We start from the raw sequence: 27,394 nt of genomic DNA, 5'->3' as shown, positions 1-27,394 counted from the left end.
GGTCAAGAGTAATAAGATCCTTGTTATATATGGTAGATATTTTCCTCTCCATCTCTCTCACCAAGGTCCAGCCCTAGGTTCACGTGTCCTAGCATGTTGCGACGAAGGATCTCCCAGCCACGGTGACTGCTGCTGCGGGATGTGGTCCGGGACAGGGAGGGTGTGGGCAGGGCCAGCGAGGCTCTGGCCAGAATCCCACTCTCAGTCACAGACATTGGTTCCTCAGAAAGGCCCTCTTGTTCATCCTCTTTGTCAGGGCACTTGAAGGCTTCCACATAGCGAAGCACTCGCAGAGGGTTCTGGTCATGGTGGTTCTCCACTCTGGTGTGGGAAGGGGGAGAGGCAGAGATGAGTGGTTAGTGGGCCATGTGGGAGACAGGACCACGAGAGTGGAGGGAGAGCAGAGTGGAAGCAGGGAAAGCAACCAGGGCCAAGGGCAGGCAGTGCAGCAGAGGGGCGGGGAGCTGGGGGAGGGGGAAAGGAGGTGGGACAACCAGGATCTGAATCTAGGATTTGTGGTGTCTCTGTGTGAATATGAGAGAACATGGAGCTAATGAGGGATACGTGTGTCACGAGGAAGAGGAGAATGCAGTTCTGGAAACAAACGTGGGGAGAGAGGGCAGGTCAGGGGCTGAGCACGGGAGTAAAGGAGGAAGCTGGATTCAAGATGGATGAGGAACAGGAAGGAGGAGATGGAGACTAATGCAGGTCAGGTCACTGTACACACACCCATACAGGGATGCACACACGTGAGCTTGCACACGTTACCACCTGACACACACAGAGTCTGGCATTCATTGCCAGCCTTCTTTCTGTTCCTGCACATCGCCTCCATCCCCTCCCCCTAACAGGCCTTCAAAGTGTCACCTCATAGAGTGAGGACCTCTCCTCTACAGGGTCCAGGTTGGAATCGAAAGAAGGGAAGCCGTGGCCTGGACACCCACATGGGATCACCCACATGGCCTTCCGCATGTCACTCACCGCAGGTACCAGCGGTCCCCCAGCCCGTACTCGCGCCCACAGATGCCAGAGCGAGGCCACAGGCAGCGAGGCAGCTTCCGCTCAAGCATCACCGTGGTGGCTACGACCTGGAAGGGCCCAGAGGCAGAGGGAGAACTCAGTGCTGTGGGGTCCAGAGACCTGAGGCCACTAACACAACAAAGGGGACCAGGCAGCACTGCATGATGAGGACACCAGGCCAGTGGTAGGATGATCATCTGTCTCCACCTCATAGCCTGTCTTCCACCTCATAGTTTCTCCCCTACCCCATAGTCTGTCCAGTGACAGAGGGGATCAGATAGCACTGTGGGACGAGGACACCAGATCAGTGGTGAGGACAGCCATCTACCTCACCCCATAGTCTGTGCCGACCCCATACTCTGTCCACCAACAGAGGGAATCAGATAGCACTGCCGGGTGAGGACACCACGTCAGTGATGGGGTTGCCTGTCTGTCCCCCACCCCACAGTCTGTACCAGGAACTGGTTGCTCTACATAGCCTTCATCGGAAAAGGAGAGAGGGTATTTTACCTTTCTGTTCATATCCAAGGGAAATGAGTCACTCCCAACTAATCTCATTTCCTTCTTTATAGGAAAGCCACAGACTCACTATATTGATTTAAATAAAATGACTAAATATACTCTTTATGATACTGTGTATAAAATAATGATGCCAACTTTCAAGGACTTTGCAGCAAGTTAAATACCCATACCCTAAGAGGCAGAAGGCTGATTAATGACTCTGGGAGAGAAATTTCTAGTGGCACATCATGTGTTCTGTCCTTTGCCCAGCCCTCATTAATTACTTAGATGAAACATAGAAGACACGTTTATCAAATATGCCTGTGACACAAATCTGGACTGGATAGTGATAGAAGTAATGTAAAATGACCTCATCAGACTAGAATGCTGGTCTAAAACCAATAACGTGGAATTTAAGGAAACCAAAGGGAAGGCCCTACATTCATGCTGCATGATAAAGGTAAAAGAAAAAAGGTAAAATAGCATAGCTAGGTACCTCATGTGAATAAAATGCAGAGGTTAGAGTTGATCACAAGCTTCATAAGGGCCAACTGCATATTTGCTAGAAGACCTGACTCAACTTTAGGTGGTATTAATAGTACTCTAACATGACCCCTCTCTAACACACGGTTGCATTCATACGAGGACCATTCTAGTTCTGAAAAGAGCATGATCTTTTAGGGCATGAACAGGGGGTCCAAGCAGGAAGGGTTAGGGCCAGGAAGGCTTCATAGTTGAAGGAGCTAGCAATCCTTAAATGGCTCAATTCTCCAGCCTCACATTCTTCCACTCCCCAACTTCCTGGGCACTCTACACCGGCCTTCTCTAGGTTTCTTGCTACCTCAGGACTCTCAATCATTTCGTTCCCTTTCCCTGGATATCTCTTCTCCTTCTGTCCCTTGAAAATGACATTTATGGTTTCTTCTTGCCCTAGCATTCAGCCCCCACCTTCTTTTGGTAACTGAACTCTCACTGGGAATCGCTCCTTCACCCCTTCAGTCCACTGGGCAGAATAAACTGGGCTGCACACAGTTCTGGTCAACCTATTTTCCTCCAAACCCTATCACCACCACCTGCACCACTACCATCTCCACTATCACCACCACCACTACCACCTCCACTGACCCCACCATCACTGCCACCACCACTACCTCCAGCATGGCCATCATCACCATCTCCACCACCACCACCACCACCACCACCACCTCCACCATCACCCATCATCACCATCACCACTGCCACCACCAACACCACTGCTACCACCTTCACCACCACCACCATTACCACTACCTCCACCATCGCCATCATCACCATCACCACTGCCACCACCACCTCCATCTCTAAGGCCACCACCTCCAGTCACCATCATCATCACCATCACCAGTGCCACCACCATCACCACTACCACCACTACCTGTCACCACCACCATTACCACTACCTCCACCATCGCCATCATCACCATCACCACCACCACTGCCACCACCACCTCCATCTCTACTGCCACCACCTCCAATCACCACCATCACCATCACCACTACCACCACCTCCGTTACCTTCACCATCACCACCACCTCCATTACTGCCATCATCATCACCACCACCACCACTGCCACCATCATCACGGCCATATCATCATCTCTACCTCCACCACCACCTCTACGTCCACTGTCACCACCGCCATCATCAGCACCACCACTATCACACCTCCACCTCTACCTCCACCACCCCCACCATCACCACCACCTCCGCTGCCACCATCATCACCTTCACCACCACCTCTACCACCACACCACTGCCATCACCATCACCATTTTCACCACCTCCACCACTGCCACCACCACCTCCACCCTCACCACTGCCACCACCACCTCCACCACCATCACCATTTCTACCACCTCTACCACTATTCAGCCCTTGGCTGTAGCCTTAGGTTTAAGTATGAACTTGAGACCCAACTTGTTCCAATGAGGTGGAACTGGGCTCACTGGGGAAGAGATACTCTTTTAAAGGCTGAAGTGTTGCACAGCATCGGGAAGCACACAGAATGCAGCATGAATGGTGCCTTGTAACTGTGCAATGCTGTGTACCTGCTCCTTCCCTGAGGAATCTGGGGCATCTACTAGCTACCTCGTTATCATGATGGGAGAGCCCACAGAGGAGAGCAGAACAGAGATTTTAATGCCTGTGTGAGATGCCATCCAGACCTCCCTAAAGCCAGTTTATTCCTCTAAATTTCCATTGTGAGTTGATACCTTCTCTTCCCCATGCCCTTTTTTGTAAAAGTCTGTTTGAGTTTGGTTTTCTGTCCCTGCAGCCAAGAGTTCTAATGGACACAAACCTTATCCTCCATCCTTAACTGGCTGATTCCTCCCCACCTTTATGGTCTCACCTTAAATGTCACTTGTTCTGGACACATTTCCTCACTCTCCAGTCAGATTCCCCTGTTGTGTCCTCCCTTAGCCCTTGTGCTTCTCTCTGGGGCTTTTTACTACTGTCACTGTGCAACTCTCTGTAGGTTGTTTGTTAGTCTGTCTTCCCAGCTAGACAGCTACCTCCAGGAGGTCACAGACTGCAATTGTTGGGTTCATACTGTGTCCCCAGCCCCAGACATTCCCCAACACACAACAGACTCTGAATAATTCTTTGTAAATGAATGAAAAGTCTGAGGGGGTACACGATGGCTGTATCCAAGTGTGTGAATGGTGCCCATATGGAAGAACGTGTTTTGTATCGTACCAGAGGAAAAGACTGGGGCCGAAGAGTGGGATCATAGGAAGAAAGGGTTCAGCTCAATTCAACATGGGCCCTTCTAATAACAAAAACTTTCAACATATGGAAAAACTCACCTCTCCCCAACTCCTGCCCACATCAATGAGCTAATACATTCCTAATCAGTATTCAAAAGGATATTGAATGACTCTCAGGCCAATAGGTGATGATGATGTTAGGTAGGACCTTCAACTAACGGACCACTAAGGCCACTTTCAACGCTAATATTTTATTAGTCTATGATGAAACCAAAATAAAAAAGATTAGGGAGAAATTGGGATTTACAGGAGTAAACAGAAGATCAGATCCAAAATAAGAACTAGAATGTACGAGAGCAAGAGAGTTACTAGCTCCCATTGGAATCAAGCGTGACTCCTGAGTCTGCCTGCTTTTCCCCTGGGATCAAAACCTCCACCTCGTGCCCCTGTCCTATCATTTTATCCTCCTACTCCCTCCATCTATCCTTGGGTGCCTCAGGTTTACATACATATTGAAGTGATGACTCCTATGGTTACACTATGGCTCTTCTCTGAGTGGTCCAACATCTCATATCCTGTTTTGATTTTTCTCTCCATTCCCTGTCCCTTAGCAAGATTGTTGTTGTTGTTAGTTGCCGCCGAGTCAGCACCAACTCATGGTGACCTTATGTACAACAGAACAAAAGGTTGCCTGGGCCTGCACCATCTTCATGATCACTGGCATGTTTCAGCCTATCGTGTCAATCCATCTCATTAAGGGTTTCTCTTGTTTCCACTGACCCTCTATTTTACCTACATTAGCAGGATTGTATTAATACTTAAAAACTCACCTGGGCCCTCCAGAGCTCATCCCGCTCTTGGGCCACCCGCCAGTGAGTGTCACCCATCATGGCGATCAACAGGTTGAGCATGAGCAATGTGGCGATGATGGCAAAGGCACAGTAGACCATGCTGAACATGAAGGGCAAGTCCACATCATAGTTGGCAGGCCCATCAATGACAGTGAGGAAGAGCTCAAAGGTGCTGATCAGAGCCGTGGGGTAGTTGTAGAAATGCCCCAGGTTGGTTGGGTCCTCTGTCTGGAAAATGATATAGAACGCTGCTCCGCCCAGGAAGAGGGCACGGAGATGGGGAAACAGAGTTACATGACAAGCATGAGCCTGCTCAGGGTTCATCCTACATCCGATACACACATCTTCATCTACTCACACATGTGCACACACACGTACATGCCCCAAAGTGCAGATGCATGGCTATGTGTGCATGGAGGTCATATTTTACCTCTGGCACTGGCTGACCCTAAGATGTCCCCTGACTAAGGTCATCATTGGGTCATGGTGATAGCCAGCCATTGAGCAAAAAAAAAAAAAATATCAAATAAGTCACCTAACTGGTTTTTTACATTTTAGAAAGCCATATATTTAAAAGGCAAGTTGTTACAAGAATGCATGGAATCTCCAACATTGTTAAACAGCTGAGTGCATGAAAAGACTAAAAGAAAAGCACCTTTTTTATCTTGATGGCCTTTGGGCCTTCCCTGGGATTTCCATCATAAGAAATTTATCCCTGTGCAGTGGGAGGACAGTGGGCATCTTGGAATCTTATGGAAGCATTAGAACTTTTAAGCCTCCTCTCTGTACGGGGAACCAAGACATGAATATGGTGACCCGAACCAGGAGCAGAAATAGGGTCTATGACAAAACAGTATTATTTATCAAAGAAAAAGCAAGTGTGAGGCCAAGAAGAGACAGTCCAGGGGGTGGGGTAGAGGACATCGACAGAAAAGTACTCATTGTGTAATCTGCATATGTGTAGATGCAGATAGGGTGGGGGTGGGGAGAAAGGGCTGATGAGGACTCAGGGCAGTGGAATACCGCCAACAGGCAAGACTGTCACAGCTCTACCTTTTCATAGCTCAGATCTTTTTTTTTTTTTTTTTGCTCTGTTGTTTTGTGGGAACAGCAGGAACAGTGCCCCCTGTACCCAGTCATGTTCTATTAGAGTTGGATGGTTTTCAAAGATCATTTAGTACAATCCCCTTGTCAGCTGCAGAAACTGGGGGCTGGATGAGAATTGTAGGCCTTCCTCTCTTACCTGGGCCCTTCTGCATTCCGCGCCTCCCTGAGAATTTTCTTCTCCTCATTCACTTCCCCCATCCCTCCCTCTGGCTCTTTCTCCGTTGTCTTTTCCTCCATGTTCCTCTCTCTCTCTCCCTGGCTCTCTCCCATGTCACCTTGACTGAGTCTCTGCTCATCTCTGTTCTTCCATCTCTCTTCACAACTCTTATTTTTCTGTTTCCCTCTCCTATTCTTCAAACTGTTTCTGTACCTTCTTTTTCTGATTCTTCCCTTTTTCTCAACTTTAAATGCCCACAGATGGAAAAAAAAAAGAACATTGTAATTTACTGAATGCATTATACTTTTTCTTCTGAATTGTAAATATAGGAGGTTAAACATTGCACTCTCTTTTTGCCCACATAGTTCTCAAATGTCTATGATTGGCCAGTCTTTCCTGTGCAATGTCTCTCTCTCTCCAAAGCCCATTCTTTCCCTCACCTTTAAAGACCTTGCTGGGCATTAAGTCAACACGAATATAAATGACCTGCAGATTCAGAACACATGGGTCTCCCTCTAGGCCAACCCAAGTGGCCCAGACTCTTTGTAGATGGGTGTGCTTTTTGACTCACTTTTATAAGGGCAAAGGAGAACTGAGAGCAAAAGTGAACACTGGCTCTCTGGCGAACTGGGTTTGATGGTCAATGGAGGAGGGAGTGGAGATCTTACCTGAGGCAAAGCCCAGGATGACCACAGCCATGAGCCAGCAGAACCGCATCAGGTCTCCAAAGATCATCTACCGGAGACAAAGAAAGGGAGAGAGTGAGGATGAGTACTTCTCCACTTATCCCTGAGCAGCTACCCTAACAGCCCTAAAGCACCACCAAGTCCACCCCAAGCAGCATTTTCCCTTTTGCTCCCACACTCATCCCTCTGCCAGCAGGTCCTGTGGCTGACAACAAGAGATACTTGCGGGAGGCACGGACCTTCTGGATCATGATGGTGAAGGGGCCCAGCATCTGGAATCCTCGTGCAAAGTACATGAGGCTGCACCAGCCCAGCACCAGGGCGACAGACATGGGCACCACCTCCCCGTTGACATTGGTGAGCCGCAAGACCATAGTGACTAGCACCATGCAAGCATAGGTGATGCTGGGGGTAGGGGGGAGAAGAGGGCTGGGTTATCCTGGGGACCAGAAGCAAGAAGGTACTGAGACAGACTCACACACTCTGGCCTAGTCCTTATACCGAAAACACACGTCCAGCCCCACATCCATGCCCACTACAGCCATATCCCCCAGGTGAGGGTCAGCTGAGGACTAGATTCCAGAGAATGAACTGGAGACCTGGAAGGACTCAGGAAGGAAGGCAGGGCTAGGAGGTGGGGACGCTCACATGATGACATGAAATGGCCCCCCGAGGATGGTCTGCCCAAAATAGCGAGTGGCCCCGACCCTGAAGATGTCCGGGATCTGAGGAAAGGCCAGAGAGACACAAAGACACTGGCTTTAAGCTCCCTAAAGACTGGAGCTTAGGATGGGTGTTGGGCAGATGGCCTTACCTGGACCCCACCCACACCTTACCTCTAAGAGCAGGATGATCACAGCCCCGAAGATGGTCACCAGCTCCCCCACCAGTCGGACGTTATCCTGGTAGGTTATATAGGCCTCCTGAGGGAGAAAGTCAGAATAAGATGTGGAGAGCCAAACCTTCTAAGGGAAGTATTCTGTTATGGGTTCAACTGTCTCCCAAAAGATATGTCGAAGTCCTAACCTCTGTACCAGTGAACGTGGCCTTGTTTGGAAAAAAGGGTCATTGAAGATGTTATCCATTAACATGAGATCATGCTGGAGTAGGATGGGTCCTGATCCAATCATAAGAGTGAATTTATAAAAGAGGAGAAGAGAAAGAGAGGGAAGATGGCCACATGAAGGTGGAAGCAGAGATTGGAGTGATCGCCAGCTGTCACAGAAGCTGGGGGACAGGCATGAAACAGATCTCTCAAAGCAATCAGAAGGAATCAACATGGCCTGAATTCAAACTTCTGGGCTCCAGATATGTGAGACAATAAATTTCTACTCTTAAAAGCCAACCAGTTTGTGGCATTTTGTTAGGCTGCCCTGGGAAAGGAAGACAGGGTCTAAAGCTCCCAAGGTCTGCCCAAGATGAAGAAAAGCCCCACTCGTCACCACCACCCACCACCCTATTGTATTTGTCACTGTGGCAAACCCTGTAACCAGAACACAAGTCCATGCATCAAAGGCTCGGTGTAGGTTCTTCATGGTGATGACAAGCTACCACCTGGTGAATCACCTTTTAGGTGTGCAGCCACGCTATGAGCAGTAGCTCCTGATGTGTGTACTGAGGAGCTGAGAACACACTTCAGCGTATCAAGGCAAGAAGGCTGAGCCAACAGAAAGAGGTCGTAGCGGCTTTAGGTTCGGGTAGGACCAGACTTACCAAGGGGCAGTAAGAATGTTTCAGGAAAGACCAAGATAGGAGCTGGCCTTGATGTGTCTGCAGAACCCTAGAATCCATGACTAGACTTCCCTGGTGGCACACTGGTTAAGAGACACACTGCTAACCGAAAGGTCAGCAGTTTGAATCCATCAGCATTCCTTGGAAATCCTATGGGGCAGTGCTACTGTGTCCTATAGGGTTGCTATGAGTTGGAATCGACTCAACGGCGATGGGTTTGGCTTTTGGTTTACGTAAAGAATCAACAGTCTGTAAACTTCTCTGATGCTTATCCGTCTTGAGAAACTGGTAAGTTTTGTTTTATCACATAATGGAAAATATCTCTTTTGCCTTGCTTCTAAGAAAACTGAGTTCTTTTTGTTGCTGTTTTGTTTTGTCTTGTTCCAACTCCTTGTTAGAGTCAGGTAGTAAGGAGTGCTGTTGTCCTTGTTGGGTACCATCAAGTCCATTCTGACTCCTAGCTACCCCACATGACAGAGTAGAACTGTCCCATAGGGTTTTATTGGTTGTAATCTTTACTGAAGCAGATCATTGGGTCTTTCTCCCACGGAGCCGCTGGGTGGGTTTGAACCACCCATCTTTCGGTTAACAGCCGAGGGCTTAACCACTGTGCCAACAGGGCTCCTTAGCAAGGAGTAGGATAAACTATAAATTATAAACACATTAACTATAAAAACAAAATAACATCAAGCATAGAATAAAATAACTGCATCTATGCTATATATATGTCTGTACAACATTTGCTAATTCTTTTTAAAACTCAGTATGTTGGTTGAGTATTTTCGGGAAAATGCCATCAACTTTTTCTAGGCTCAATCAAAAGAATGAACTGTCTACCACATGACCGAGAGTGCTGTGGGGATCAGAGCACCTCTAGTGGCTAGTGGGAGAAAGGCAGCAGATACTTCTCAGGAGATTCCAACAAGAGCCTGGGGCACTGACCAGATAGGAAAGTGGAATCCCAACTAATGGACAACGATGGGGACAGTATGCTCACCAAGCCCTCCTGCTGGGACTTGCCGGCACCAGCTCTTTGTTTATCCAGCAGATTCCTTTACGAGTAGGAGTTTCCTTGGCCCAGGTCACCAGCAAGTGTCACAGGTGCCCAGAAGCCCCAAGCCTTTGTTTCAGCTCAACCCCAACTACTCTAGAGGAGCTGCCTGCCCACCCCCCCCCCACTATCCCTGGGGTCCTCTCCCCTGTGCCAGCCTGTAAAGACCAATGTGCTCTCCTCAGAGCCCCTTCCTGGTGGCTCTCCAAGACCAGCACACAGACCCTATTGTTGGGTGCTGTCAGCTCTGACTCATAGCGACTCCATGTGACAGAGCAGAACTGCTCCATAGGGTTTCCTAGGCTGTAATCTTTATGGTAGCAGATTGCCAGGTCTTTCTCCTGCAGAGCTGCTACTGGGTTCAAACTGCTGACCTTTTGGTTACCAGCCGATTACTTAACCATTGAGCTACCAAGGCTCCTTACACGGACCCTATTTCAGGGTTTTTGTTTGTTTGCTTTTTTTTTTTTCATTACTTGCTCCCTCTGGAAAACAAAAGGTAACATACGTGTGTGAAAGTTGGAATAAAAATAACAATAATATTGGAATTTTAAACCATTTTGTTTTTCTTTTGGTGTTAAGGGGAATCTTGGTGATGCATAATATCAGTTCTTGGTTTAGAATACAGACTCTTTTCAAAGTTTAAAAATGGAAGTGGGTATTTAGCAAATGGGCTATTGATGTCTATTGCACTAAGGATAAGGTTTTCCTCCTTAATGAACTATGCTTATATCCCTAGAATTAAGCTGAAACCTAAATTGGTGATGGAATTTTCCTTTTAATTTTTTAGAACTTGAATCTCTAGGGATTATATTCAAGATTTTCTGTCTGTATTGAGAGGCTGGTCCACAGATTTCTGGATTTGTGGCCCTGATGAAAAGACTTGGGAATCAAGGTTGTTTGGCAAGGTGAACTAGCTGAGGCTCAAATTATTCGCAAGAGCCTGTTGATTCAATCTCCTGAGGCTCTCTGGAATCCTCCCTTCCCTTCAACTCAAGATACCACTTCCTTAACACAAACCCACAACAGGTACTATCTAGACTTCCCTGAGGTCATTTTTCCTCTCTCAACCCTGAACCTCCCCTGTGTCTGGACTGTTATTCTAAAATACAAAGGTTATCACCCCACTTCTCAGTTTAGCACTTTTCACAGCTCCACAATGCCAACAGAATAAGAATGAAAAGGACATGGGAATGGAGGGGGTAGTCTAGGTCTTTATCATAGAGCTTCCTCTTCAGTAGATAACATCTCAGTTTGACTAGTAACTAGAGGTAGAAGTATCACCTTCCGCAAGATGGCAACACCAACCAACCAATGAACAAAAAGCAGTTGCCCTGTATTCGATTCTGACGTATCACGCCCCATGTGTGTCGGAACAGAGTAGCTCCACAGGGTTTCCAATGAATACTTTTTCAGAAGTAGATCTATCTGCAAACCTTTCTTCTGAGGCACCTCTAGGTGGATTTGAACCTCCAACCTTTTAATTAGCAGCCGAGGATGTTAACTGGTTGTACCACCTAGGAATTCGTACACCAAGAACGAAGAGCTAAGGAGGCCAAAACGGGCTGCCTCCAGGAAACAAGGCAGGGGTGGAGGGACAGGGCAGGATATTGCTACACTTTATTCTGTTCGTGTCATTTGGTTTTTGAATCCTGCACATGTGTCTTTTAATTAAAAATGCTCGTGGAGTCCCTGGGTGCCACAAACGGTTAAAAGCTCCATTACTAGCTGAAAGGTTGGTGGTTTGAAGCTACCCAGAGACACCTAGGAAGAAAGGCCTGGCGATCTGCTACCAAAAGTTCACAGTCATTGAAAACCCTGTGGAGCAGTTCTACTCTGCACATATGGAGTCACCTTGAGTCAGAATCAACTTGATGGCAACCAACAACAATCACAGCAAATGGTGCCATAAGAATTAAAAAAAATGAAATGCAGACTACTGAGTGTGATGCATACACCCCAGGCTGGCCCAGCCTCACATCCTCTCCTGTGTGCCTTGCCACAAGCCACTACTTGGGTCTCGGTTAAGCTGGGTCCTTTCTTAGAGCCTCTTCCTCCACCACGGCTGCCTGGCTCATGGCTCAGATCTCAGTTCAGGTGGACACTCCTCCCAGGCACCCTCTCCACCCCCAGGCTAGGCGCCCTCCTGCAGGCACATGGTGTAGCCCTCACCCCAGCACAATGAAATAGTCTGGGTTCTACAGGTCTCTCCGGCAATCTTGGGGCTCCCGGGGGCAGGGACATCTTACTCCTACTATTTACCCACACCGCACAATGTGGTAAGGGCTCCATTAATAAGACAGGATGGAAGGAGGGAGGGAAGGATGGGGAGGCAGGCCAGTGCCAGCTGAACCTTGCTGAGAGTTATGGAACAGAGACGGTGGAGGGAGGGGGTATCAGAAAGTAGAAATGGGAACATCTATATGGGGCAAATGAGGAAAAGGATAACAATTAATAGGGCTTTTCTAGAATTTACAAATTCCTAGCTCAAGGTCCTACCACCCATCTGTCAGTTTGTTGTACGGCGGTGGCTTGCGTGCTGCTGTGATGCTGGAAGCTAGGCCACCCACTGGTATTTCAAACACCAGCAGGGTCACACATGGTGAACAGGATTCAGCAGAGCTTCCCGACTGAAGACTAGGAAGAAAGGCTTGGTAAACTACTTCTGAAATTTGTTGTTGTTAGTTGCCATCAAGTTGGTTCCAATTCACGGTGGCCTTATGTAGAATAGAACAAAATGTTGCCCAGTCCTGTGCCATCCTTATGATTGTTGGTATGTTTGAGTCCATTGTTGTGTCCACTGTGTCAGTCCATCTCACTGACGGCTTTCCTTGTTTTCACTGACCCTCTACAAAAATTAGCCAGTGAAAATCCTATGAATCAGAATAGAATCCTGTCATCCAAATCCCAACGACATTCTTTAATGAGATGGAGAAACAAGTTACCAACTTCATATGGAAGGGAAAGAGGCCCTGGATAAATAAGGCATTACTGAAAAAGAAGAACAAAATGGGAGGCCTTACTTTACCTGATTTTAGAACCTATTATACAGCCACAGTAGTCAAAACAGCCTGGTACTGGTACAACACATACATAGACCAATGGAACAGAATTGAGAATCCAGACATAAATTCATCCACATATGAGCAGCTGATATTTGACAAAGGCCCCAAAACAGTTAAATGGGGAAAAGACAGTCTTTTCAACAAATGGTGCTGGCATAACTGGATATCCATCTGCTAAAAAATGAAACAAGACCCATACCTCACTCCATGCACAAAAACGAGCTCAAAATGGATCAAAGACCTAAATATAAAATCTAAAACGATAAAGATCATGGAAGAAAAAATAGGGACAATGTTAGGAGCCCTAATACATGGTATAAATAGTATACAAAACATTACTAAGAATGCAGAAGAAAAACTCCATAACTGGGAGCTCCTAAAAATCAAACACCAATGCTCATCCAAAGACTTCACCAAAAGAGTAAAAAGACTACCTACAGACTGAGAAAAAGTTTTTAGCTATGACATTTCTGATCAGCGTCTGATCTCTAAAATCTACATGATACTGCAAAAATCCAACTGCAAAAAGACAAATAACCCAATTAAAAAAATGCGCAAAAAGATATGAATAGACACTTTACTAAAGAAGACATTCAGGTAGCTAACAGATACATGAGGAAATGTTCATGATCATTAGCCATTAGAGAAATGCAGATCAAAACTACAATGAGATTTCATCTCACTCCAACAAGGCTGGCATTAATCCAAAAAACACAAAAGAATAAATGTTGGAGAGGCTGTGGAGAGACTGGAACACTTCTACCCTGCTGGTGGGAATGTCAAATGGTACAACTACTTTGGAAATTGATTTGGCACTTCCTTAAAAAGCTAGAAATAGAACTACCATACGATCCAGCAATCCCACTCCTCAGAATACATCCTAGAGAAATAAGAGCCTTTACACAAACAGATATATGCACACCCATGTTTACTGCAGCACTGTTTACAACAGCAAAAAGATGGAAGCAACCAAGGGGCCCAGCGACGGATGAATGGATAAATAAATTATGGTATATTCACACAATGGAATACTACGCATCAATAAAGAACAATGATGAATCTGTGAAACATTTCATAACATGGAGGAATCTGGAAGGCATTATGCTGAGTGAAATTAGTGAGTTGCAAAAGGACAAATATTGTATAAGACCACTATTATAAGAACTTGAGAAATAGTTTAAACTGAGAAGAAAACATTCTTTTGTGGTTACAAGGGGTGGGGCAGGAAGGGTAGGAGAGAGGTATTCACTAATTAGATAGTAGATGAGAACTACTTTAGGTGAAGGGAAAGACAACAGAATACAGGAGAGGTCAGAACAACTGGACTAAACCAAAAACAAAGAAGTTTCCTGAATAAACTGAATGCTTCGAAGGCCACTGTAGCAGGGGCTGGGGTTTGGGGATCATGGTTTCAGGGTACACCTAAGTCAATTGGCATAATAAAATCTATTAAGAAAACATTCTGCATCCCACTTTCAAGAGTGGTGTCTGGGGTCTTAAATGCTAGCAAGCACCCATCTAAGATGCATCAATTGGTCTCAACCCACCTGGATCAAAGGAGAATGAAGAACACCAAGGACACAAGGCAATTACGAGCCCAAAAGACAGAAAGGGCCACATGAACCAGACAGTACATCAGCCTGAGACCAGAAGAACTAGATGGTACCTGGCTACAACCGATGACTGCCCTGACAGGGAACACAATAGAGAACCCCTGAGGGAGCAGGAGAGCTGTGGGATGCAGACCCCAAATTCTCATAAAAAGACCAGACTTAATGGTCTGACTGAGACTAGAAGGACCCTGATGGTCATGGCCCCCAGACCTTCGGTTGGCCTAGGACAGGAACCATTCCCGAAGCCAACTCTTCAGACATGGATTGGACAGGACAATGGGCTGGAGAGGGATGCTGGTGAGGAGTGAGCTTCTTGGATCAGGTGCACACTTGAGACTAGGTTGGCATCTCCTGCCTGAAGGGGAGATGAGAGGGTGGAGGGGGTTAGAAGCTGGCGAAATGGCCACGAAAAGACAGAGTGGAAGGAGAGAGTGGGCTGTCTCACTAGGGGGAGAGTAATTGGGAGTATGTAGCAAGGTATATATAAGTTTTTGTGTGAGAGGCTGACTTGATTTGTAAACTTTCACTTAAAGCACAATAAAAATTATAAAAAAAAAATAGAATACTGTCTGATACAGTGCTGAAAGACAAGTCCCCTAGGTAAGAAGACACTCAAAATACACTTCGGTTGCAACAATAGACTCTAGCACACCAACGATCATGAAGATAGCATGGGACCAGGCAAGGTTTTGTTCTGTTGTAAATGGGGGGGGGGGGCTATGAGTTGCTGACTGGACAGCAACAAACAACAAGGGCTCAAGGTCACCTAAGCAGGCCTGGCTAATAATGCACTTAGAATACTCCTCCCACCCCCTTAGAAATATCTCCCAACAATGCCTGGAATTCTTCACTTCAGCACAGGGCTTGGAATTTCAGGAGTTGTCAACAGCCAAATCCTTCTAAGCAGGTCGGCCATTCATACTTCATTGAGAATGGGCCTAATGAGATTGCACTCACTCACCAGCCAGCTGACTCTAGCCTTGAAGGGAATCCCAGCTGTGGGGGTGGAAGGCCTGGGGGCACTGCTGAGCTGTTCCACTGTGGGGAAAGTCAGAAGTGGGAGGGCCCCAGGGTCAGTTTGTGAATGCCAGCCCTGTGCCCTCCCTTCCCAGGATCCCAGGCTTGCAAAGGCTGAAGCTCCCAGGAGGGAAACCTGTTGGCTTTCCACCAAGAATGGCTCTGACCTTCTAACCTGGGGGAGGTTCCTAACCTGTCAGATTCCCCTGGGAAGCCTGTGCTAGACCCCTGGGCCCAGCCCAGCCCTGGGCATTCTAATATGATGGGTTTGGAGGACAACCTGACATCTCATAAAAGCCTCTTTAGGGTTTCTGATATGTACCCCAAGTTGAAAGTCACTGGGCCACCAAGAGATGGAAGTTTGTTGGTTTCCACCTTCAGCTACCTCTTAGGGATTCATTTCATGCCCCCGCCCCTCCCTTTTCTCAGGACTGACTTGGTAAATATCCACTATCTCCAGAGAGCTTACCTATCCCTACAGGAGTGAGACTGGCCCTTCGCTCCAGTTGGTCAAGCACATCAGAGAATAGTGTCTGCTATCAAGACTAGGGAATAGTTGTAGCTCAGTAGCTGGACGTAGAGGTGGGGGTTCCATGTCTGACCCCCTGACCCAGTATGCCAATATTTCCTCACTCTGACAGGGAAAGATTGGGCGTGGCCAGATAAAGGCAGTGAGGCAGGCCTTGGCCAGCTTTCAGGGCCTAGACAGGAAATTCTCACCCAGTGGACCCTAGGGCGGAAGAAGGCTGGGGTCCAGGACCCCACTCTGGAGGGAGAAATCCAGACTCTGAAGTACAGCAGGCCTGCCCCCAGTCCCAGCCCTGCCTTTGGCTCACTGGGCATTCTTGCCAAATGATGTAACCTCACTTGACCTCTGGCTCACCATCTTCAAAATGATAATAATGCTTGTACTTGCTGATTAGGGTATTTATGAGGAATAAATGATATAATACCTTGTCATTCATTATGGATTGAATTGTGTCCTCCCAAAATATGTGTTGGAATCCTAACTCCTACACATGTGGACAAGGAGCCCTGGTGGCACAACCATTAAGCAGTCAGCGGCTAACTGAAAGGTCAGCAGTTTGAACACACCCATTCGCTCCTTAGGAGAAAGACCTGGCAATCTGCTCCTGTAAAGATTAACTCAAAAACAAACAAACAAACAAACACATTGCCAATTCCAACTCGTAGCGACCCTATAGGACAGAGTAGAACTATCCCATAGGGTTTCCAAGGAGGGGCTGGTAGATTCAAACTGCCAACCTTTTGATTAGCAGCTGAGCTCTTAACCACTTCGCCACCAGGGCTACAGGCCTAGAAAACCCTACGGGACAGTTCTACTCTGTCACATGGGGTCACCGTGAGTTGGAATCTATTCAAGGTCACCCAACAACAGCAACAATTTACATTTGGATGTAATCCCATTTCGGAATAGGGAATTCTTGTTATGTTAGCAAGGCCGTATCAGTGTAGGATGTACCTTTAACCAATCAATTTTGAGATATACAAGGAGCAGATGAAGCACAGAAGCAAGTAAGCACAAAAGAGGGAGGATAGATGCTACCTGGACATCTCCAAGGAACACCGGGAAGAAAGCTGAGACCAGGATCTTACCCCAGAGCCTTCCCCTAGTCAGCACCCTGAGATCTTCTTACCTGCCAGCCACCTGCTTCCCTCACCTCTCCTGTCTCTGTGCTTGTTCCACAGTGAGCTAGTGAGGATCCCTGAGCAAAGTCATGGAGCAACGGAGATCAACTGAGTCCTCAAATAGTGTGGTGTTTCGGGTTGTTTAGTGCTTACGAGGAATAATGATGGAAAGGCAAGTCTACCACAAGGACAGGTGACAGGGCACATGATTTAAAATAAGTGGAGTCCTATGAGTCGTTCCCTCACCCTGTGCACCCAATCCACCACAAAATCATGATGACTTTGCCTTCTCCTCACCCCTACCAGAGCCCCTGAGTTACCCACCATTACCTGCTGGGCTGCATAAGCTCCTGCCTGACTCCCTTGTCACCTGGACAGTCACTCCCCTGCTAGTATCCCCTGGGCGGCTTCCTGTTGCCTTCAAGATCAAGGCTAAAGTCCTCAATGGGGCCACAAGGAGGACCTGCACGACTGAGGAGGACCTGCCAGGCAACCTAACCTGGAGCCCCAGCCCGGCTCCCTGCTCCATCTGCCCTGGCCTCTCAGTCCCTGACCTGCCTCAGGGCCTTTGAGGATGTGTTCTGATGCCTAGAACGTTGGGTCCACCTTTTAGCCTGCACCCAGGCCTCACTCAGTCTCCTTCCTCAGACATGCCTTCCTTGGCTTCCCAGAGCAACCAGATCCCTGTTAAACTCATAGGTTGTAATTTAATGTCTATTTACATGACCATTTGATTAATGTAAACCAGTGCAAAGTTGAGAAAGGTGGAGAACTGAGTGTTTTGTCCAGACCACGTCTGGTGGGTTACCCGCACCTGGAGCAGCGTTTAAAGCGCAGCACCAGGAAAGTGGTGTTGAGTAGACCCTGACATCAACCCCACAAGAGTCAGAGTAGAACTTTGCTCCTTGGGGTTTTCAATGGCCGATATTTTGGAAGTAGATTGCCTGGTCTTTCTTCTGAGGCATCTCTGGGTGAACTAGAGCCTCTGACCTTTCAGCTAGCAGCCGAGGATGTTAACGGTTTGTGCTACCCAGGGACTCTTAGCATAGAGTTGTTGTTAGGTGCCATCGAGTCAGTTCTGACTCACAGCAACCCAGCGTACAACAGTAGGAAATACTGCCCCATCCTGAGCCATTCTCACAATCATTGCTGTTAGCATAGAGTAAGCCTGTTGCCCAGGAGTCGATTCCAACTCAGAGTGACCCCATAGCATAGAGTCAAAAACCAAAACCAAACCCACTGCTGTCTAGTTGATTCTGACCCATAGCAACCCTATAGCATAGGGTAGAACTGCCCCATAAGGTTTCCAAGGAGCAAATGGTGGATTCGAACTGCCGACCCTTTGGTTAGCAGCTGTAGCTCTTAACCACTACGCCATCAGGACATAGCATAGCGTACGCTCTCTGTAATTGCTTCTTTAATGAATGAATCAGTGCATGAATGAGTGAAAGGTTTCTGGAAAGAGGGCAAAGGAGAGCTCTAGGGTATTTTCTTTAAGAGACAAAAGGGAAATCTGATGAGGGGAGATCAGTGCCCTCTGCTGAAGGAGTCTCTAAAAGATCTGGGGGATCTCCCTGAAACTGGAATGTCCCAGCCAAATAGGCTCAAGATAGAAGCCCTGTTCCTAACCCTGGCTGAAGGTGAGAATCACTCAGAGGTTCTTAAAGACCGCTGCCAGGCCTCAGCTCATTCTGAGCATCACCTAACCAAAAAAAAAAAAAAAAAGCATTACCATCAAGTAAATTCCAAGTCATAGTGACCCTACAGGACAGAGCAGAACTGCCCCATAGGGTTTCCAAGGACGGGCTGGTGGATTTGAATTACCGACCTTTTGGTTAGCAGCTGAGCTCTTACCACTGCGCCACCAAGGCTCCCACTGCGCCACCTGGAAACCTGTATTTGCACCAGCTTTCCAGGTTTCTAATGTGTAGTCATGGTTAAACACCACAGACCTTAGTGACTAACCTAAAGCTTAGTGGTTTGAGCCCACCCAGTAGCACCACAGAAGAAAAGCCTGGCAATCTGCTTCCATTAAGATTAGAGCCAAGAAAATCCCATGGGGCTGTTCTACCCTGTAACACGTGGTGTTGCCATGAGTTGGAATTCACTTGAATGTGGTGGCTTTTTGCTTTGTTTTCTTTTTCCAGCAAGTGGCAGAAGTCAAAAGGCAAAGAGATTTGCTGAAGGCCAAGCAACTATTTAATTTCAGAGCTAGGACTAAAACCCAAGCAGCCTGACTTGCTGACTTTGAACTTTTTACTCAGGTAGAAACCTAAGAGAACCTGTGCTACAGTGAGGTGCCACCTCATGTAAATAAAAGGACATCGTTTCCTTCCATTTTGACTGTCCTGGGACAGTCCCGTGGGCTGTCCTCAGAGCCGAAAGGGGTCTTAGGGGTCATGGGCCCAGCAGTTCCTTTGGATGGCAGAAGATCCACAGAGGGGTCCTGCTGTGACTGAAAGGCCTGAGCTTCCAGGCTTACTATATGATCGGATATGAAAGTATCCACTGATCCAAGGAAAAGCTCCACAAGATAACTCAGATGTCACCCATCGCAGGAATCAAGTCAAGAGGCTGTATTCGTGCATTTTCACTTTTCTGTGACTTTCTCGTGATTAAACATAGAAGAAGAAGAATTTCCTGTTAATTAACAAACACTATATGTCTTCAAGGCAGAGTCTTTCGAATCATGGTGATCAGTTTGGGAGCCCCTGAATCTAACCCAAATTGACTTGCTACTGAGTCAGAGGCACATGGATGTCCCATAACCTCAGGATCAAGGCTCCAATGATGACATCAAAGAACAGGGACCTTTCATTGGTGTTGTCCACCGTCCAGGACCCTTACTGCAGCGTTCTGAACTTCCTACCCCCAACCTCAAAATAAGAATATTTAAAAGCCCAAAGTCTCTAGTCCAAAGTGGCTTTTACCTAAGCAAAAGGCAAAAGGATAAAGATGCTAAAGAAGAAGGAGGAAGGAGTAGGGAAGAAAAAAGAAGGAAGGTAGGGGCACTTAGGAGGCCCTCGGGGTAGGTTGGAGGTCCGAGTCTGTCAAGAAGTGCTTCAGAAGAAAGGTCTGCGATCTACTTCTGAAAGGTCACAGCCATTGAAAACCTGTGGAGCACAGTTCTGCTCTGATACACATGGTGTCACCACGGTTTAGGTGGCAACTGGAGGAAGGGGCACTCAGTTGTAACTGTACTTCTCCTAGTCCTGAGGCAACAGGGTGGGATCTGTTCAAGATAATTGGGATGACCTGTGTCTGTGGGTCAAAGGAACGTGCTCATACACAGTTAGTCCTCTCCCAAAGAGAGAGACACACACATGAAGGAGATGGGAGAAAATCGATCGCCAGCATCACCCAACTCCCAGGCAAAACACTCCCACCATCTACACCTGGGAAATCTTTAAGCAAACACTGGGAGGCAATGAAGGTGGGGAAGAAGGCACCTAAGGAAGTAGGGCCACAAGAATGCGACAGTCGGCACCCCACTCCTCCATGTTCATAAATTTCCTCCATTTCTAGTCACCCCTTCCCTCTTGCCTCTTTCGTGTTCTTGTTCCCCAAAGTGGTCTCCATACCAGAGCCGACCATCATGCTGAAATGGACACATACAACATGGCCTCTCCATGACTGCCCCCTAACGAGACAGCCCCCTACAATCGGCCTTCCTCTCAAGGCAGCAAATCTTGCTTTGTCCTACATGCGGACCGAATATACAGAAAGAGGCAGTAACAGAAAAGGAGAAAGAATGTCCCCACCGAGCTAAGTTCCAGTAACGCTCTTGGCCTGTTCTTGCTCTGTGCGTACCACTGTCTTTGGTGTTACTCAACGTGGAGATTTTTCTCCTTGACTAGCATACAGTTTATTTTCTTTTTCTGATCCAAACTACCCTTTCCAGGGTTCAGGCAAGCTCTCCCTGTCGCTAGCCCATTCTACATAAAGACAAATCTCCACTTTCCAGCACTGACTTGTCTTCCAGAATCTTTTCTCCCTGTTTTTTGCTTTCTGCCCACATGCCTGCACCCCCTTTCAGCTGTTTTGGCTTACCAGGACAAAAATGTGTGGTCACCGATGAGCAATCGGCCCCCAGATGTAGCGATGCTCGTTGAGTCCATATGCTCAGAAGTACATTCGTTGCCTTCAGAAGCAGGTTGTTAAATCTACTCCATATCTCAACCGTCCTCACAACCCCAGGTCTCTGAGGACATCACAGGGTGGCAGGCTCACAAAGGGGCTGCAGAGATTATCGACTTCAAGCTGCTATCCAATCCCAGCATCCTTCTGGGGTATATGGCGCAGGTGGTGGGACAGCTGACACACCATTGCCAGTGCCCCATATTAACAGTACACAGAAGAGAACACCGGCCAGTCCGGCTTTTTGTGTTGCCCTAACAGCCCAAGAATGGACTCTGGTGTCTTGGGGCGTGATTTTCCTCCCTTGGAACAACAGGGTTTCCCTTGAACTTCCTACCACATAGGGCTGGTCCTCTTTGTAACTGGTAAGGCATTTCACAAATGTCCTGGGTTCCTAATACCAAACACTCCTTCAAAGTTCATGAAAAAAGCTATAGCTTCCTGGACAAATGATCTTTTACACATTTAGCCCCCTCCCTGGCCCCACTTCTCATGTCTTACTTCTACCCTGGAGCCTAGTGCGTGGTGTTGTTCCTGGAGAGTCACTCTGGTCTTCAGCACCATCACCCTGTGCTACTATCCGCCATCATCCCCCTCCGAGAATGTTCACCTGTAGTGGTTTCTGTTGGAAGATGGTGATATCCCGAGAATGTGTGTGGTTGCCTCCACGGGACTTGAGGGGGCGGTAGATGCAACACATGGTGAAGCAGATGATGTAGAGGAGGTAGATGGCGCCCAGCACGTAGAAATATGGCCTCCCGAAACGCTTCCACTTGAGGCTCACCAGCTCCTTCACAGGAGTCTGATCTAGGATCTGGCGCGCCTGCGTGGATAGAGAGAGTAGCTTGGGGTGATCAGCATGATGAGGAGTGTTGGGCTTCCCAATAGGACCCAGAGGGGCAGGGCAGTTAGTCATTTCCTTTACAGACAACTAGCCAGCTACACTACATGCTGGGCCCTGGGCTAGTACTGAGATAAACTACTATAGATGTCAACGTGAGGCACCAGAGAGGCTTCGAAGGATGAGCAGCAGCTGGTTGAGTGAGGGGAAAGCTGGGAAAGATTGTTCCACAAAGTAGCAGCAGTTGCCAAGGCAGAAGGTAAAAGAAGCCACCACCCATTTGCAGATGAGGCATGGTGGGGATATGGGAGAATCTGTTGGGAGTGGTGCATGGAAGTCAGAAGGTGCGAAGGAGACAAGGATCAGATCAACCTACATTTTGACACCAAGGTAGAGAGTCTGAATGCAATGGAGAGCAATTGGAGGGTTCCAGCAGATTTGCCTTGCAGGCCCTATGGCCCAAAGGAGAGCAACAGAGGGGACAGACGGTAGGATGTGGGGATACCCCAGGTCAGGTAGGATGGCACTCTGATGACAGTAGGCAGTGAGAGTTAAAGACACAAATGAGAGGGGGCAACAGATGGGACAAGGGTCTCAGAAAGTAGGAAGAGCTGGTACCAAGGACAGCAGGAGGGATAAGCCATCAGCAGAAAGGGTTCCTTCTCCATGGAACCTGGAGGGAAAGAGACATGGGGAGTGGGATGCAGACATGCTTGGCAGGTTGGGGCAGGAAGTTGAAGGTGTTCTATCTAGCCAGACAGACTCTATTTTCACCATAAGATAGGAGTCTAGGTCTCCTGGTGGAGCTAAGGGATAGAATACCAAATGCCTTCAAGGCAGCTCCTACTTGTGGAGACCCCATGCGTGTCAGAGTAGAACTGCGCTCCACAGGGTTTTCAGTAGCTGGTTTTTCCGAAGTAGACTGCTAGACCATTCTTCTGAGGCACCTCTGGGTGAACTCAAACCTCCAATCTTTTGATTAGCAGCTGAATGTGTTAACCATCTACACCACCCAGAGACTCCCTTGAAGACCCAGCTCAAGCACTTCCTCCCTCAGTTTTGCTGCCATGGTACATAGCACCCACCCCAATCATGGTAGAGGTTGCACTCTATAGTAATTACTGAGGGTCTGAGAATGGCGGGAAGTTGACAGGAGCTGTGTTATATCTCTGTTCCTCGCTCAGTACCTGGGGCACAGCAGGTGCTCCCGATGCTGAATGAATGAATGGAAGCAACTCCCAAGTGGAAGCTTGCTCATTTGAAATATGAGCATGAGAAAGAAAGGCAGGAAGGATTGAAGTTCAGTGTGTTAGTGGAGCCGGAGAGGGTGACATAACAGGGCCTGCTGCCAGGCTAGTTTCCCAAAGGCGAAAGATCTTCTCCAAAGGCCAGACCCTGCCCTGAGGCTGATCCTCCTGCACACCCCACCTCACGCTTCTTGGAGGAGACCACAAGCTCCAGAAAAGACAGCTCCTCTCCCCAGGAGTCGATCTCTGTGAGGTCGTACAGGGTGGAAGTCAGCGGCCCGTAGGTCCACTGGATGTGCTTCCGCCGCTGCATCAGGTGCTGGAACATCTGGGGTGGGGCAGAGAGGAGTCAGGAGGGACTGACACCTTCTTGAGGGACGGTCGCCAGGTGTGGCGGGCTGCTCTGGGGGGCCAGGACTGCTGGAGCGGGCGGCTGCACTTCCCCGTGACCACAGCCGTGGGTGGGCACAAGGACCACATGCACACTGACCCCCAGACCCCTCTCCTGACCCCGTGCCCCCTCCAGAGCTTGGTTAATGGAGTTCAGAGGCTCTGTGGGTGGATTACAGACAATCCCAGGGAGGGGTCCAGATGCTACAAGCCCCCAAGACCCTGGGGAGCAAAAGCAGGAGAGATGGGGGATAGCCGGACAGCAGGGTACCAGAGTGGTGGGAGATGAGAAAGGGTCTTACTCTGGCTGGGGGGCCAAGAGGCAGAGAGGATGAGCCCTTGGAGCCCCCAAGGGCCAGCATGTGGGGGAGGGTGCTAGGTAGCCCCAGGGTGGGTGTCCTTACCACAGTGTTGCCCTCCACCCCCGCCAGCTTGAAGGGAGTGAGGCCCTGGTGGTTGGGCACGAGGTCCAAGGACTGCAGGGGGTCCCCCCCACGGCCGTCGAAGGAGAGCAGTAGGTTGTACATCTGGCAGGCAAAGGTCTTGTTGGGCTGGAGGGTGAGGATGTGCAGCACAGTGTTTCCTGGGGGGACATGGTGTCACGTGGCCGCCACACCCAGGCCCAGTGTGGCCCCTACACCTGCGGGGCCTAGCCCCTCTTACCCAGGGCGTCCTGGGCTCGGATGTCCGCTCCGTGCTCAATGAGCAGCCGCACGAGCTCCTCGCTGCCCACGCAGGCAGCAAAGGACAGTGGGTGCTCCCCTGGGGGACAGAGGCCATGAGTTGGAGAGTGAGGGGCAGTTCCCAGTGGCCTCCCCCACACCTCAGCTTGGGGACCCTCCTGGAGAGAAGCAGAGAAGGGACGATGTATCTGCCTAGCACCCTTCTCCACCCCCTTCCTTACCCCTTCCTCCTGCCACCCCCCAGCCCCGAGTCTCACCAAAGTAGATGAGGTTGCGGGAGCTTCGGTGGAAGGCCACCCCTGTGGCCCTCGCAGAGACGCTGGCCCCGTGAGCAAGCAGGGCTCGTGCCAAGTTCACATTCTGGTTCACGACAGCGATGTGCAGTGCAGTCTGGCCTGGCCAGAGATAGCATCAGAGGGCTGTCTGGTCCCCGTGGGGTCCTTGCCCTGTCTGCTCCTGGCCCATGCCCCATACTGGCCAGGACAGAGGGCAGGGAGTCTGGGATCTGAAAGCTTGTCTCTTCCCCTTTCCCCCAGGCATGTCGGGGTCAGGTGCCCTGTTGACCTGAGTCTCGACTGACGGGAAGAGGGAGACGGAGGGAAGGAAAGAAGAGGGGGCTCGGATTCCCACTTGGGTTCACCAAACACCCACGCGGGGGCGACTTCAAATGCCTAGTCCTCTAGTGTACAGCCAGCCTTCCCTCCCCCAGCCCAGCCTCACCCTCATAAAGCTCCGACACCATGGGCTCCCGGACCAGCTCCGGGGCCGCCTCCATCAGCAGCAGGGCTGCGTCCAGGTTGTCGTAGAGGGCAGCCACATGCAGCGCCGTCTCCCCTAGGGCCCCTGGAGGGGACAGGGACGTCAAACCTCCCAGAGGTCCGTGAGGAAGAAGCCTGGTGAACGCCTTCACACCCCTTTGTGAAAACACCCAGAGCCCTGGGTGCAGGGTCAGATGCTCTGCCCAGCTTTCTGCCAGATGGACCCACCTCTTTGTCGGATGTCACAGGCTCCATCCAGCAGAAGCTCCTTTAGGGCACACAGGTCATTTTCCTTGGCGGCCCGAAGCAGTAGAGACTCCCGAATTCTGGGGGACAATGGACATGGAGTCTGGGCAGGGATGAAGCCGGGTCTGTTCCTTTCTGTTTACCAGTGGACTCAGGGGTCCCAAGGCCTGTATGTGACTTAGGGAGTTTGGGCTTTCCTGACTAGGGGCAGGTAAGGTCTTTTTCCCATCATGCCTCTGCGTCAATCTTTGCTGCCTCCCCCTACCTGGGTTGAACTAATCAAGAGCTGACCCTGGAGACAGAATTGGCTCCACAGGCAAACACAGGTCAGGGGTTGAGGGTCTGAAAGACAGCGGGAAGGATATAGGGACGGCCAGGTTGTAAAGAGTGGGAAGCTGACAGCCCCACCCCCATTTCTGTCTCCCAAGGCCACTGAGCAGGTTGCTTTCTGTCTGGGGAGATGCTGGGACCTGCCCTCTGCAAGCCTGCCCTCCCCTAGACCCTCGGCCTGGGCCCTGTCCCCTAGGGCAGGGGGCAGGGCAGCAGGGCAGACCAGAGCCCATGGGGCTTGTCCTGAGGGGACTACACAAGGCCCAGGAGGTCAAAGGTGGAAGGTTGCACTGCAGGGCGTGAGGTGGGGGTGGCAGTAAGCAGGCAGCCTCCCAGCTGGAGGGCTCTGATTGTTCCCTGGGTGGCTCTAGTACATTGGAGGTCTGATGCAAAATGAAAACTTGGAGCCTTGTCCACAGATCATGAGTGATCTCAGGAAGTGACCCAGGCCTGGGGGAAGGGGGTGGACCCCATGCCCCTGAACCAGCCCCTACTGAACCCCAACCTGCAAAGTCTTCTCTTAAGGGAGACTGGGTCCCCCAAACACCCTGGGTGGAGGCCTGCCTGCAGGATGGGTCCCTGCAGGGCTACCCTGAAACTCTCCCCCAGGTGCACTCCCCAGAAGCAAACCCAGCACCACCACCCACAGCTGGTGGACTGGGCTCCTGGCTCTGCTCTCTCCCTCCCACCCAGCCAGCTCCATACATTCCACAGAATTCCACACATCAATTCAATAGACACATCTTCTCAGCTCAAGGCACCTGGGACTCACAGGACCCCCTTCACCCTGTACCCCGCTTCTCCCAGGCACCCTTCTAGGAGGCTGACGGATGCCTTGGCCATCCTCTGCCCCTCACCATCCTCGGGGCAGGCTGGGGCCTGGCCGGGGGGCTGTGGGGAGGTGAGAGTCACCCACCTCTTCTGTTGCTGCATGTGCGCCTCCTCCATACGCTGATCCCAGTCGCCTCCTCTGATGAGCCAGGAGGTCAGAAGTTTCTGGAGCTGGACCCAGGGCCCCTTAGCCTTGGGTGGGGGCACCCCCATGTCTCCTTCCAGGCCCTGGCAGGGCACAGGCTCCCAAGAGAAGGCAGGACTTCCTGGGGCTGGAAGTGAGGGTGTCTCCCTATGATGGCTGTGGTTGTGGCTTGTGTGTGTGAGTGAGCCTGTGTGGGTGCAGTGAAGGTGCCTCCCTGTGACTGCTGTGGCTGTGGGGTATGAGTGTGTATGTGTGTGTGTGAGCCTGTGTGAGTGCAGCAAGGGCACTAGTAGCTGGCCACTAGAGGAGCTTTACCTGCAGGGGGAGGAGCCCTCTCTGGAGCTGAGCCTGGGGCAGTGCAGGGCCTGAGAGAGGAGAGGGAGAAAGGGGAGGGGACATGCTCCAGGCAATGGGCCGGGGCAGAGGAATTCAGGAGGGACAAAGACAGATGAAAGGCGGTCCCACAAACCAGGAGCCCTGCCAATGGGAGGCAGGGTCAGGGGAAGCCAGGACTTCTGGCTTCAGGGTTGGGAAGTCCTGGTTTGGGTCCTGGCTCTAACCCCTTACTGCCTGTTATCTGAACTTTCTA

At 49.6% G+C, this 27,394-nt stretch overlaps 1 protein-coding gene across 1 annotated transcript; it reads right to left on the bottom strand.

The window, feature by feature from the left end:
- Positions 1–23: 23 nt before the first annotated feature.
- On the bottom strand, positions 24–26,971 carry TRPV5 (transient receptor potential cation channel subfamily V member 5). The gene is made up of 15 exons (XM_049893899.1): positions 26,746–26,971; positions 25,482–25,579; positions 25,216–25,338; positions 24,753–24,890; positions 24,476–24,574; positions 24,217–24,395; positions 23,604–23,750; positions 21,945–22,157; positions 7,907–7,993; positions 7,719–7,795; positions 7,310–7,475; positions 7,053–7,119; positions 5,100–5,368; positions 982–1,088; positions 24–321 (listed from the first exon to the last, which is right to left on the bottom strand). Exons 1-15 carry the CDS (start codon positions 26,871–26,873, stop codon positions 24–26), a joined length of 2,196 nt encoding a protein of 731 aa, XP_049749856.1. The 5' UTR covers positions 26,874–26,971.
- Between the last annotated feature and the right edge of the window lie 423 nt (positions 26,972–27,394).

This window comes from Elephas maximus, chromosome 8 (genome assembly GCF_024166365.1).
Source record: "Elephas maximus indicus isolate mEleMax1 chromosome 8, mEleMax1 primary haplotype, whole genome shotgun sequence".
NCBI lineage: Eukaryota > Metazoa > Chordata > Mammalia > Proboscidea > Elephantidae > Elephas > Elephas maximus.
This window is presented reverse-complemented; position numbering and strand designations above follow the sequence as displayed.

Coding starts and splice junctions, on each gene's coding strand:
- TRPV5 (XM_049893899.1), bottom strand. CDS start 26,873: ATGGGGGTGCCCCCACCCAAGGCTAAGGGGCCCTGGGTCCAGCTCCAG. Junction 25,339..25,481: donor CTGTGACATCCGACAAAGAG/GTGGGTCCATCT, acceptor TGTCCCCTCCAG/GGGCCCTAGGGGAGACGGCG. Junction 23,751..24,216: donor GGGTGGAGGGCAACACTGTG/GTAAGGACACCC, acceptor GCCCCACCCCAG/ATGTTCCAGCACCTGATGCA.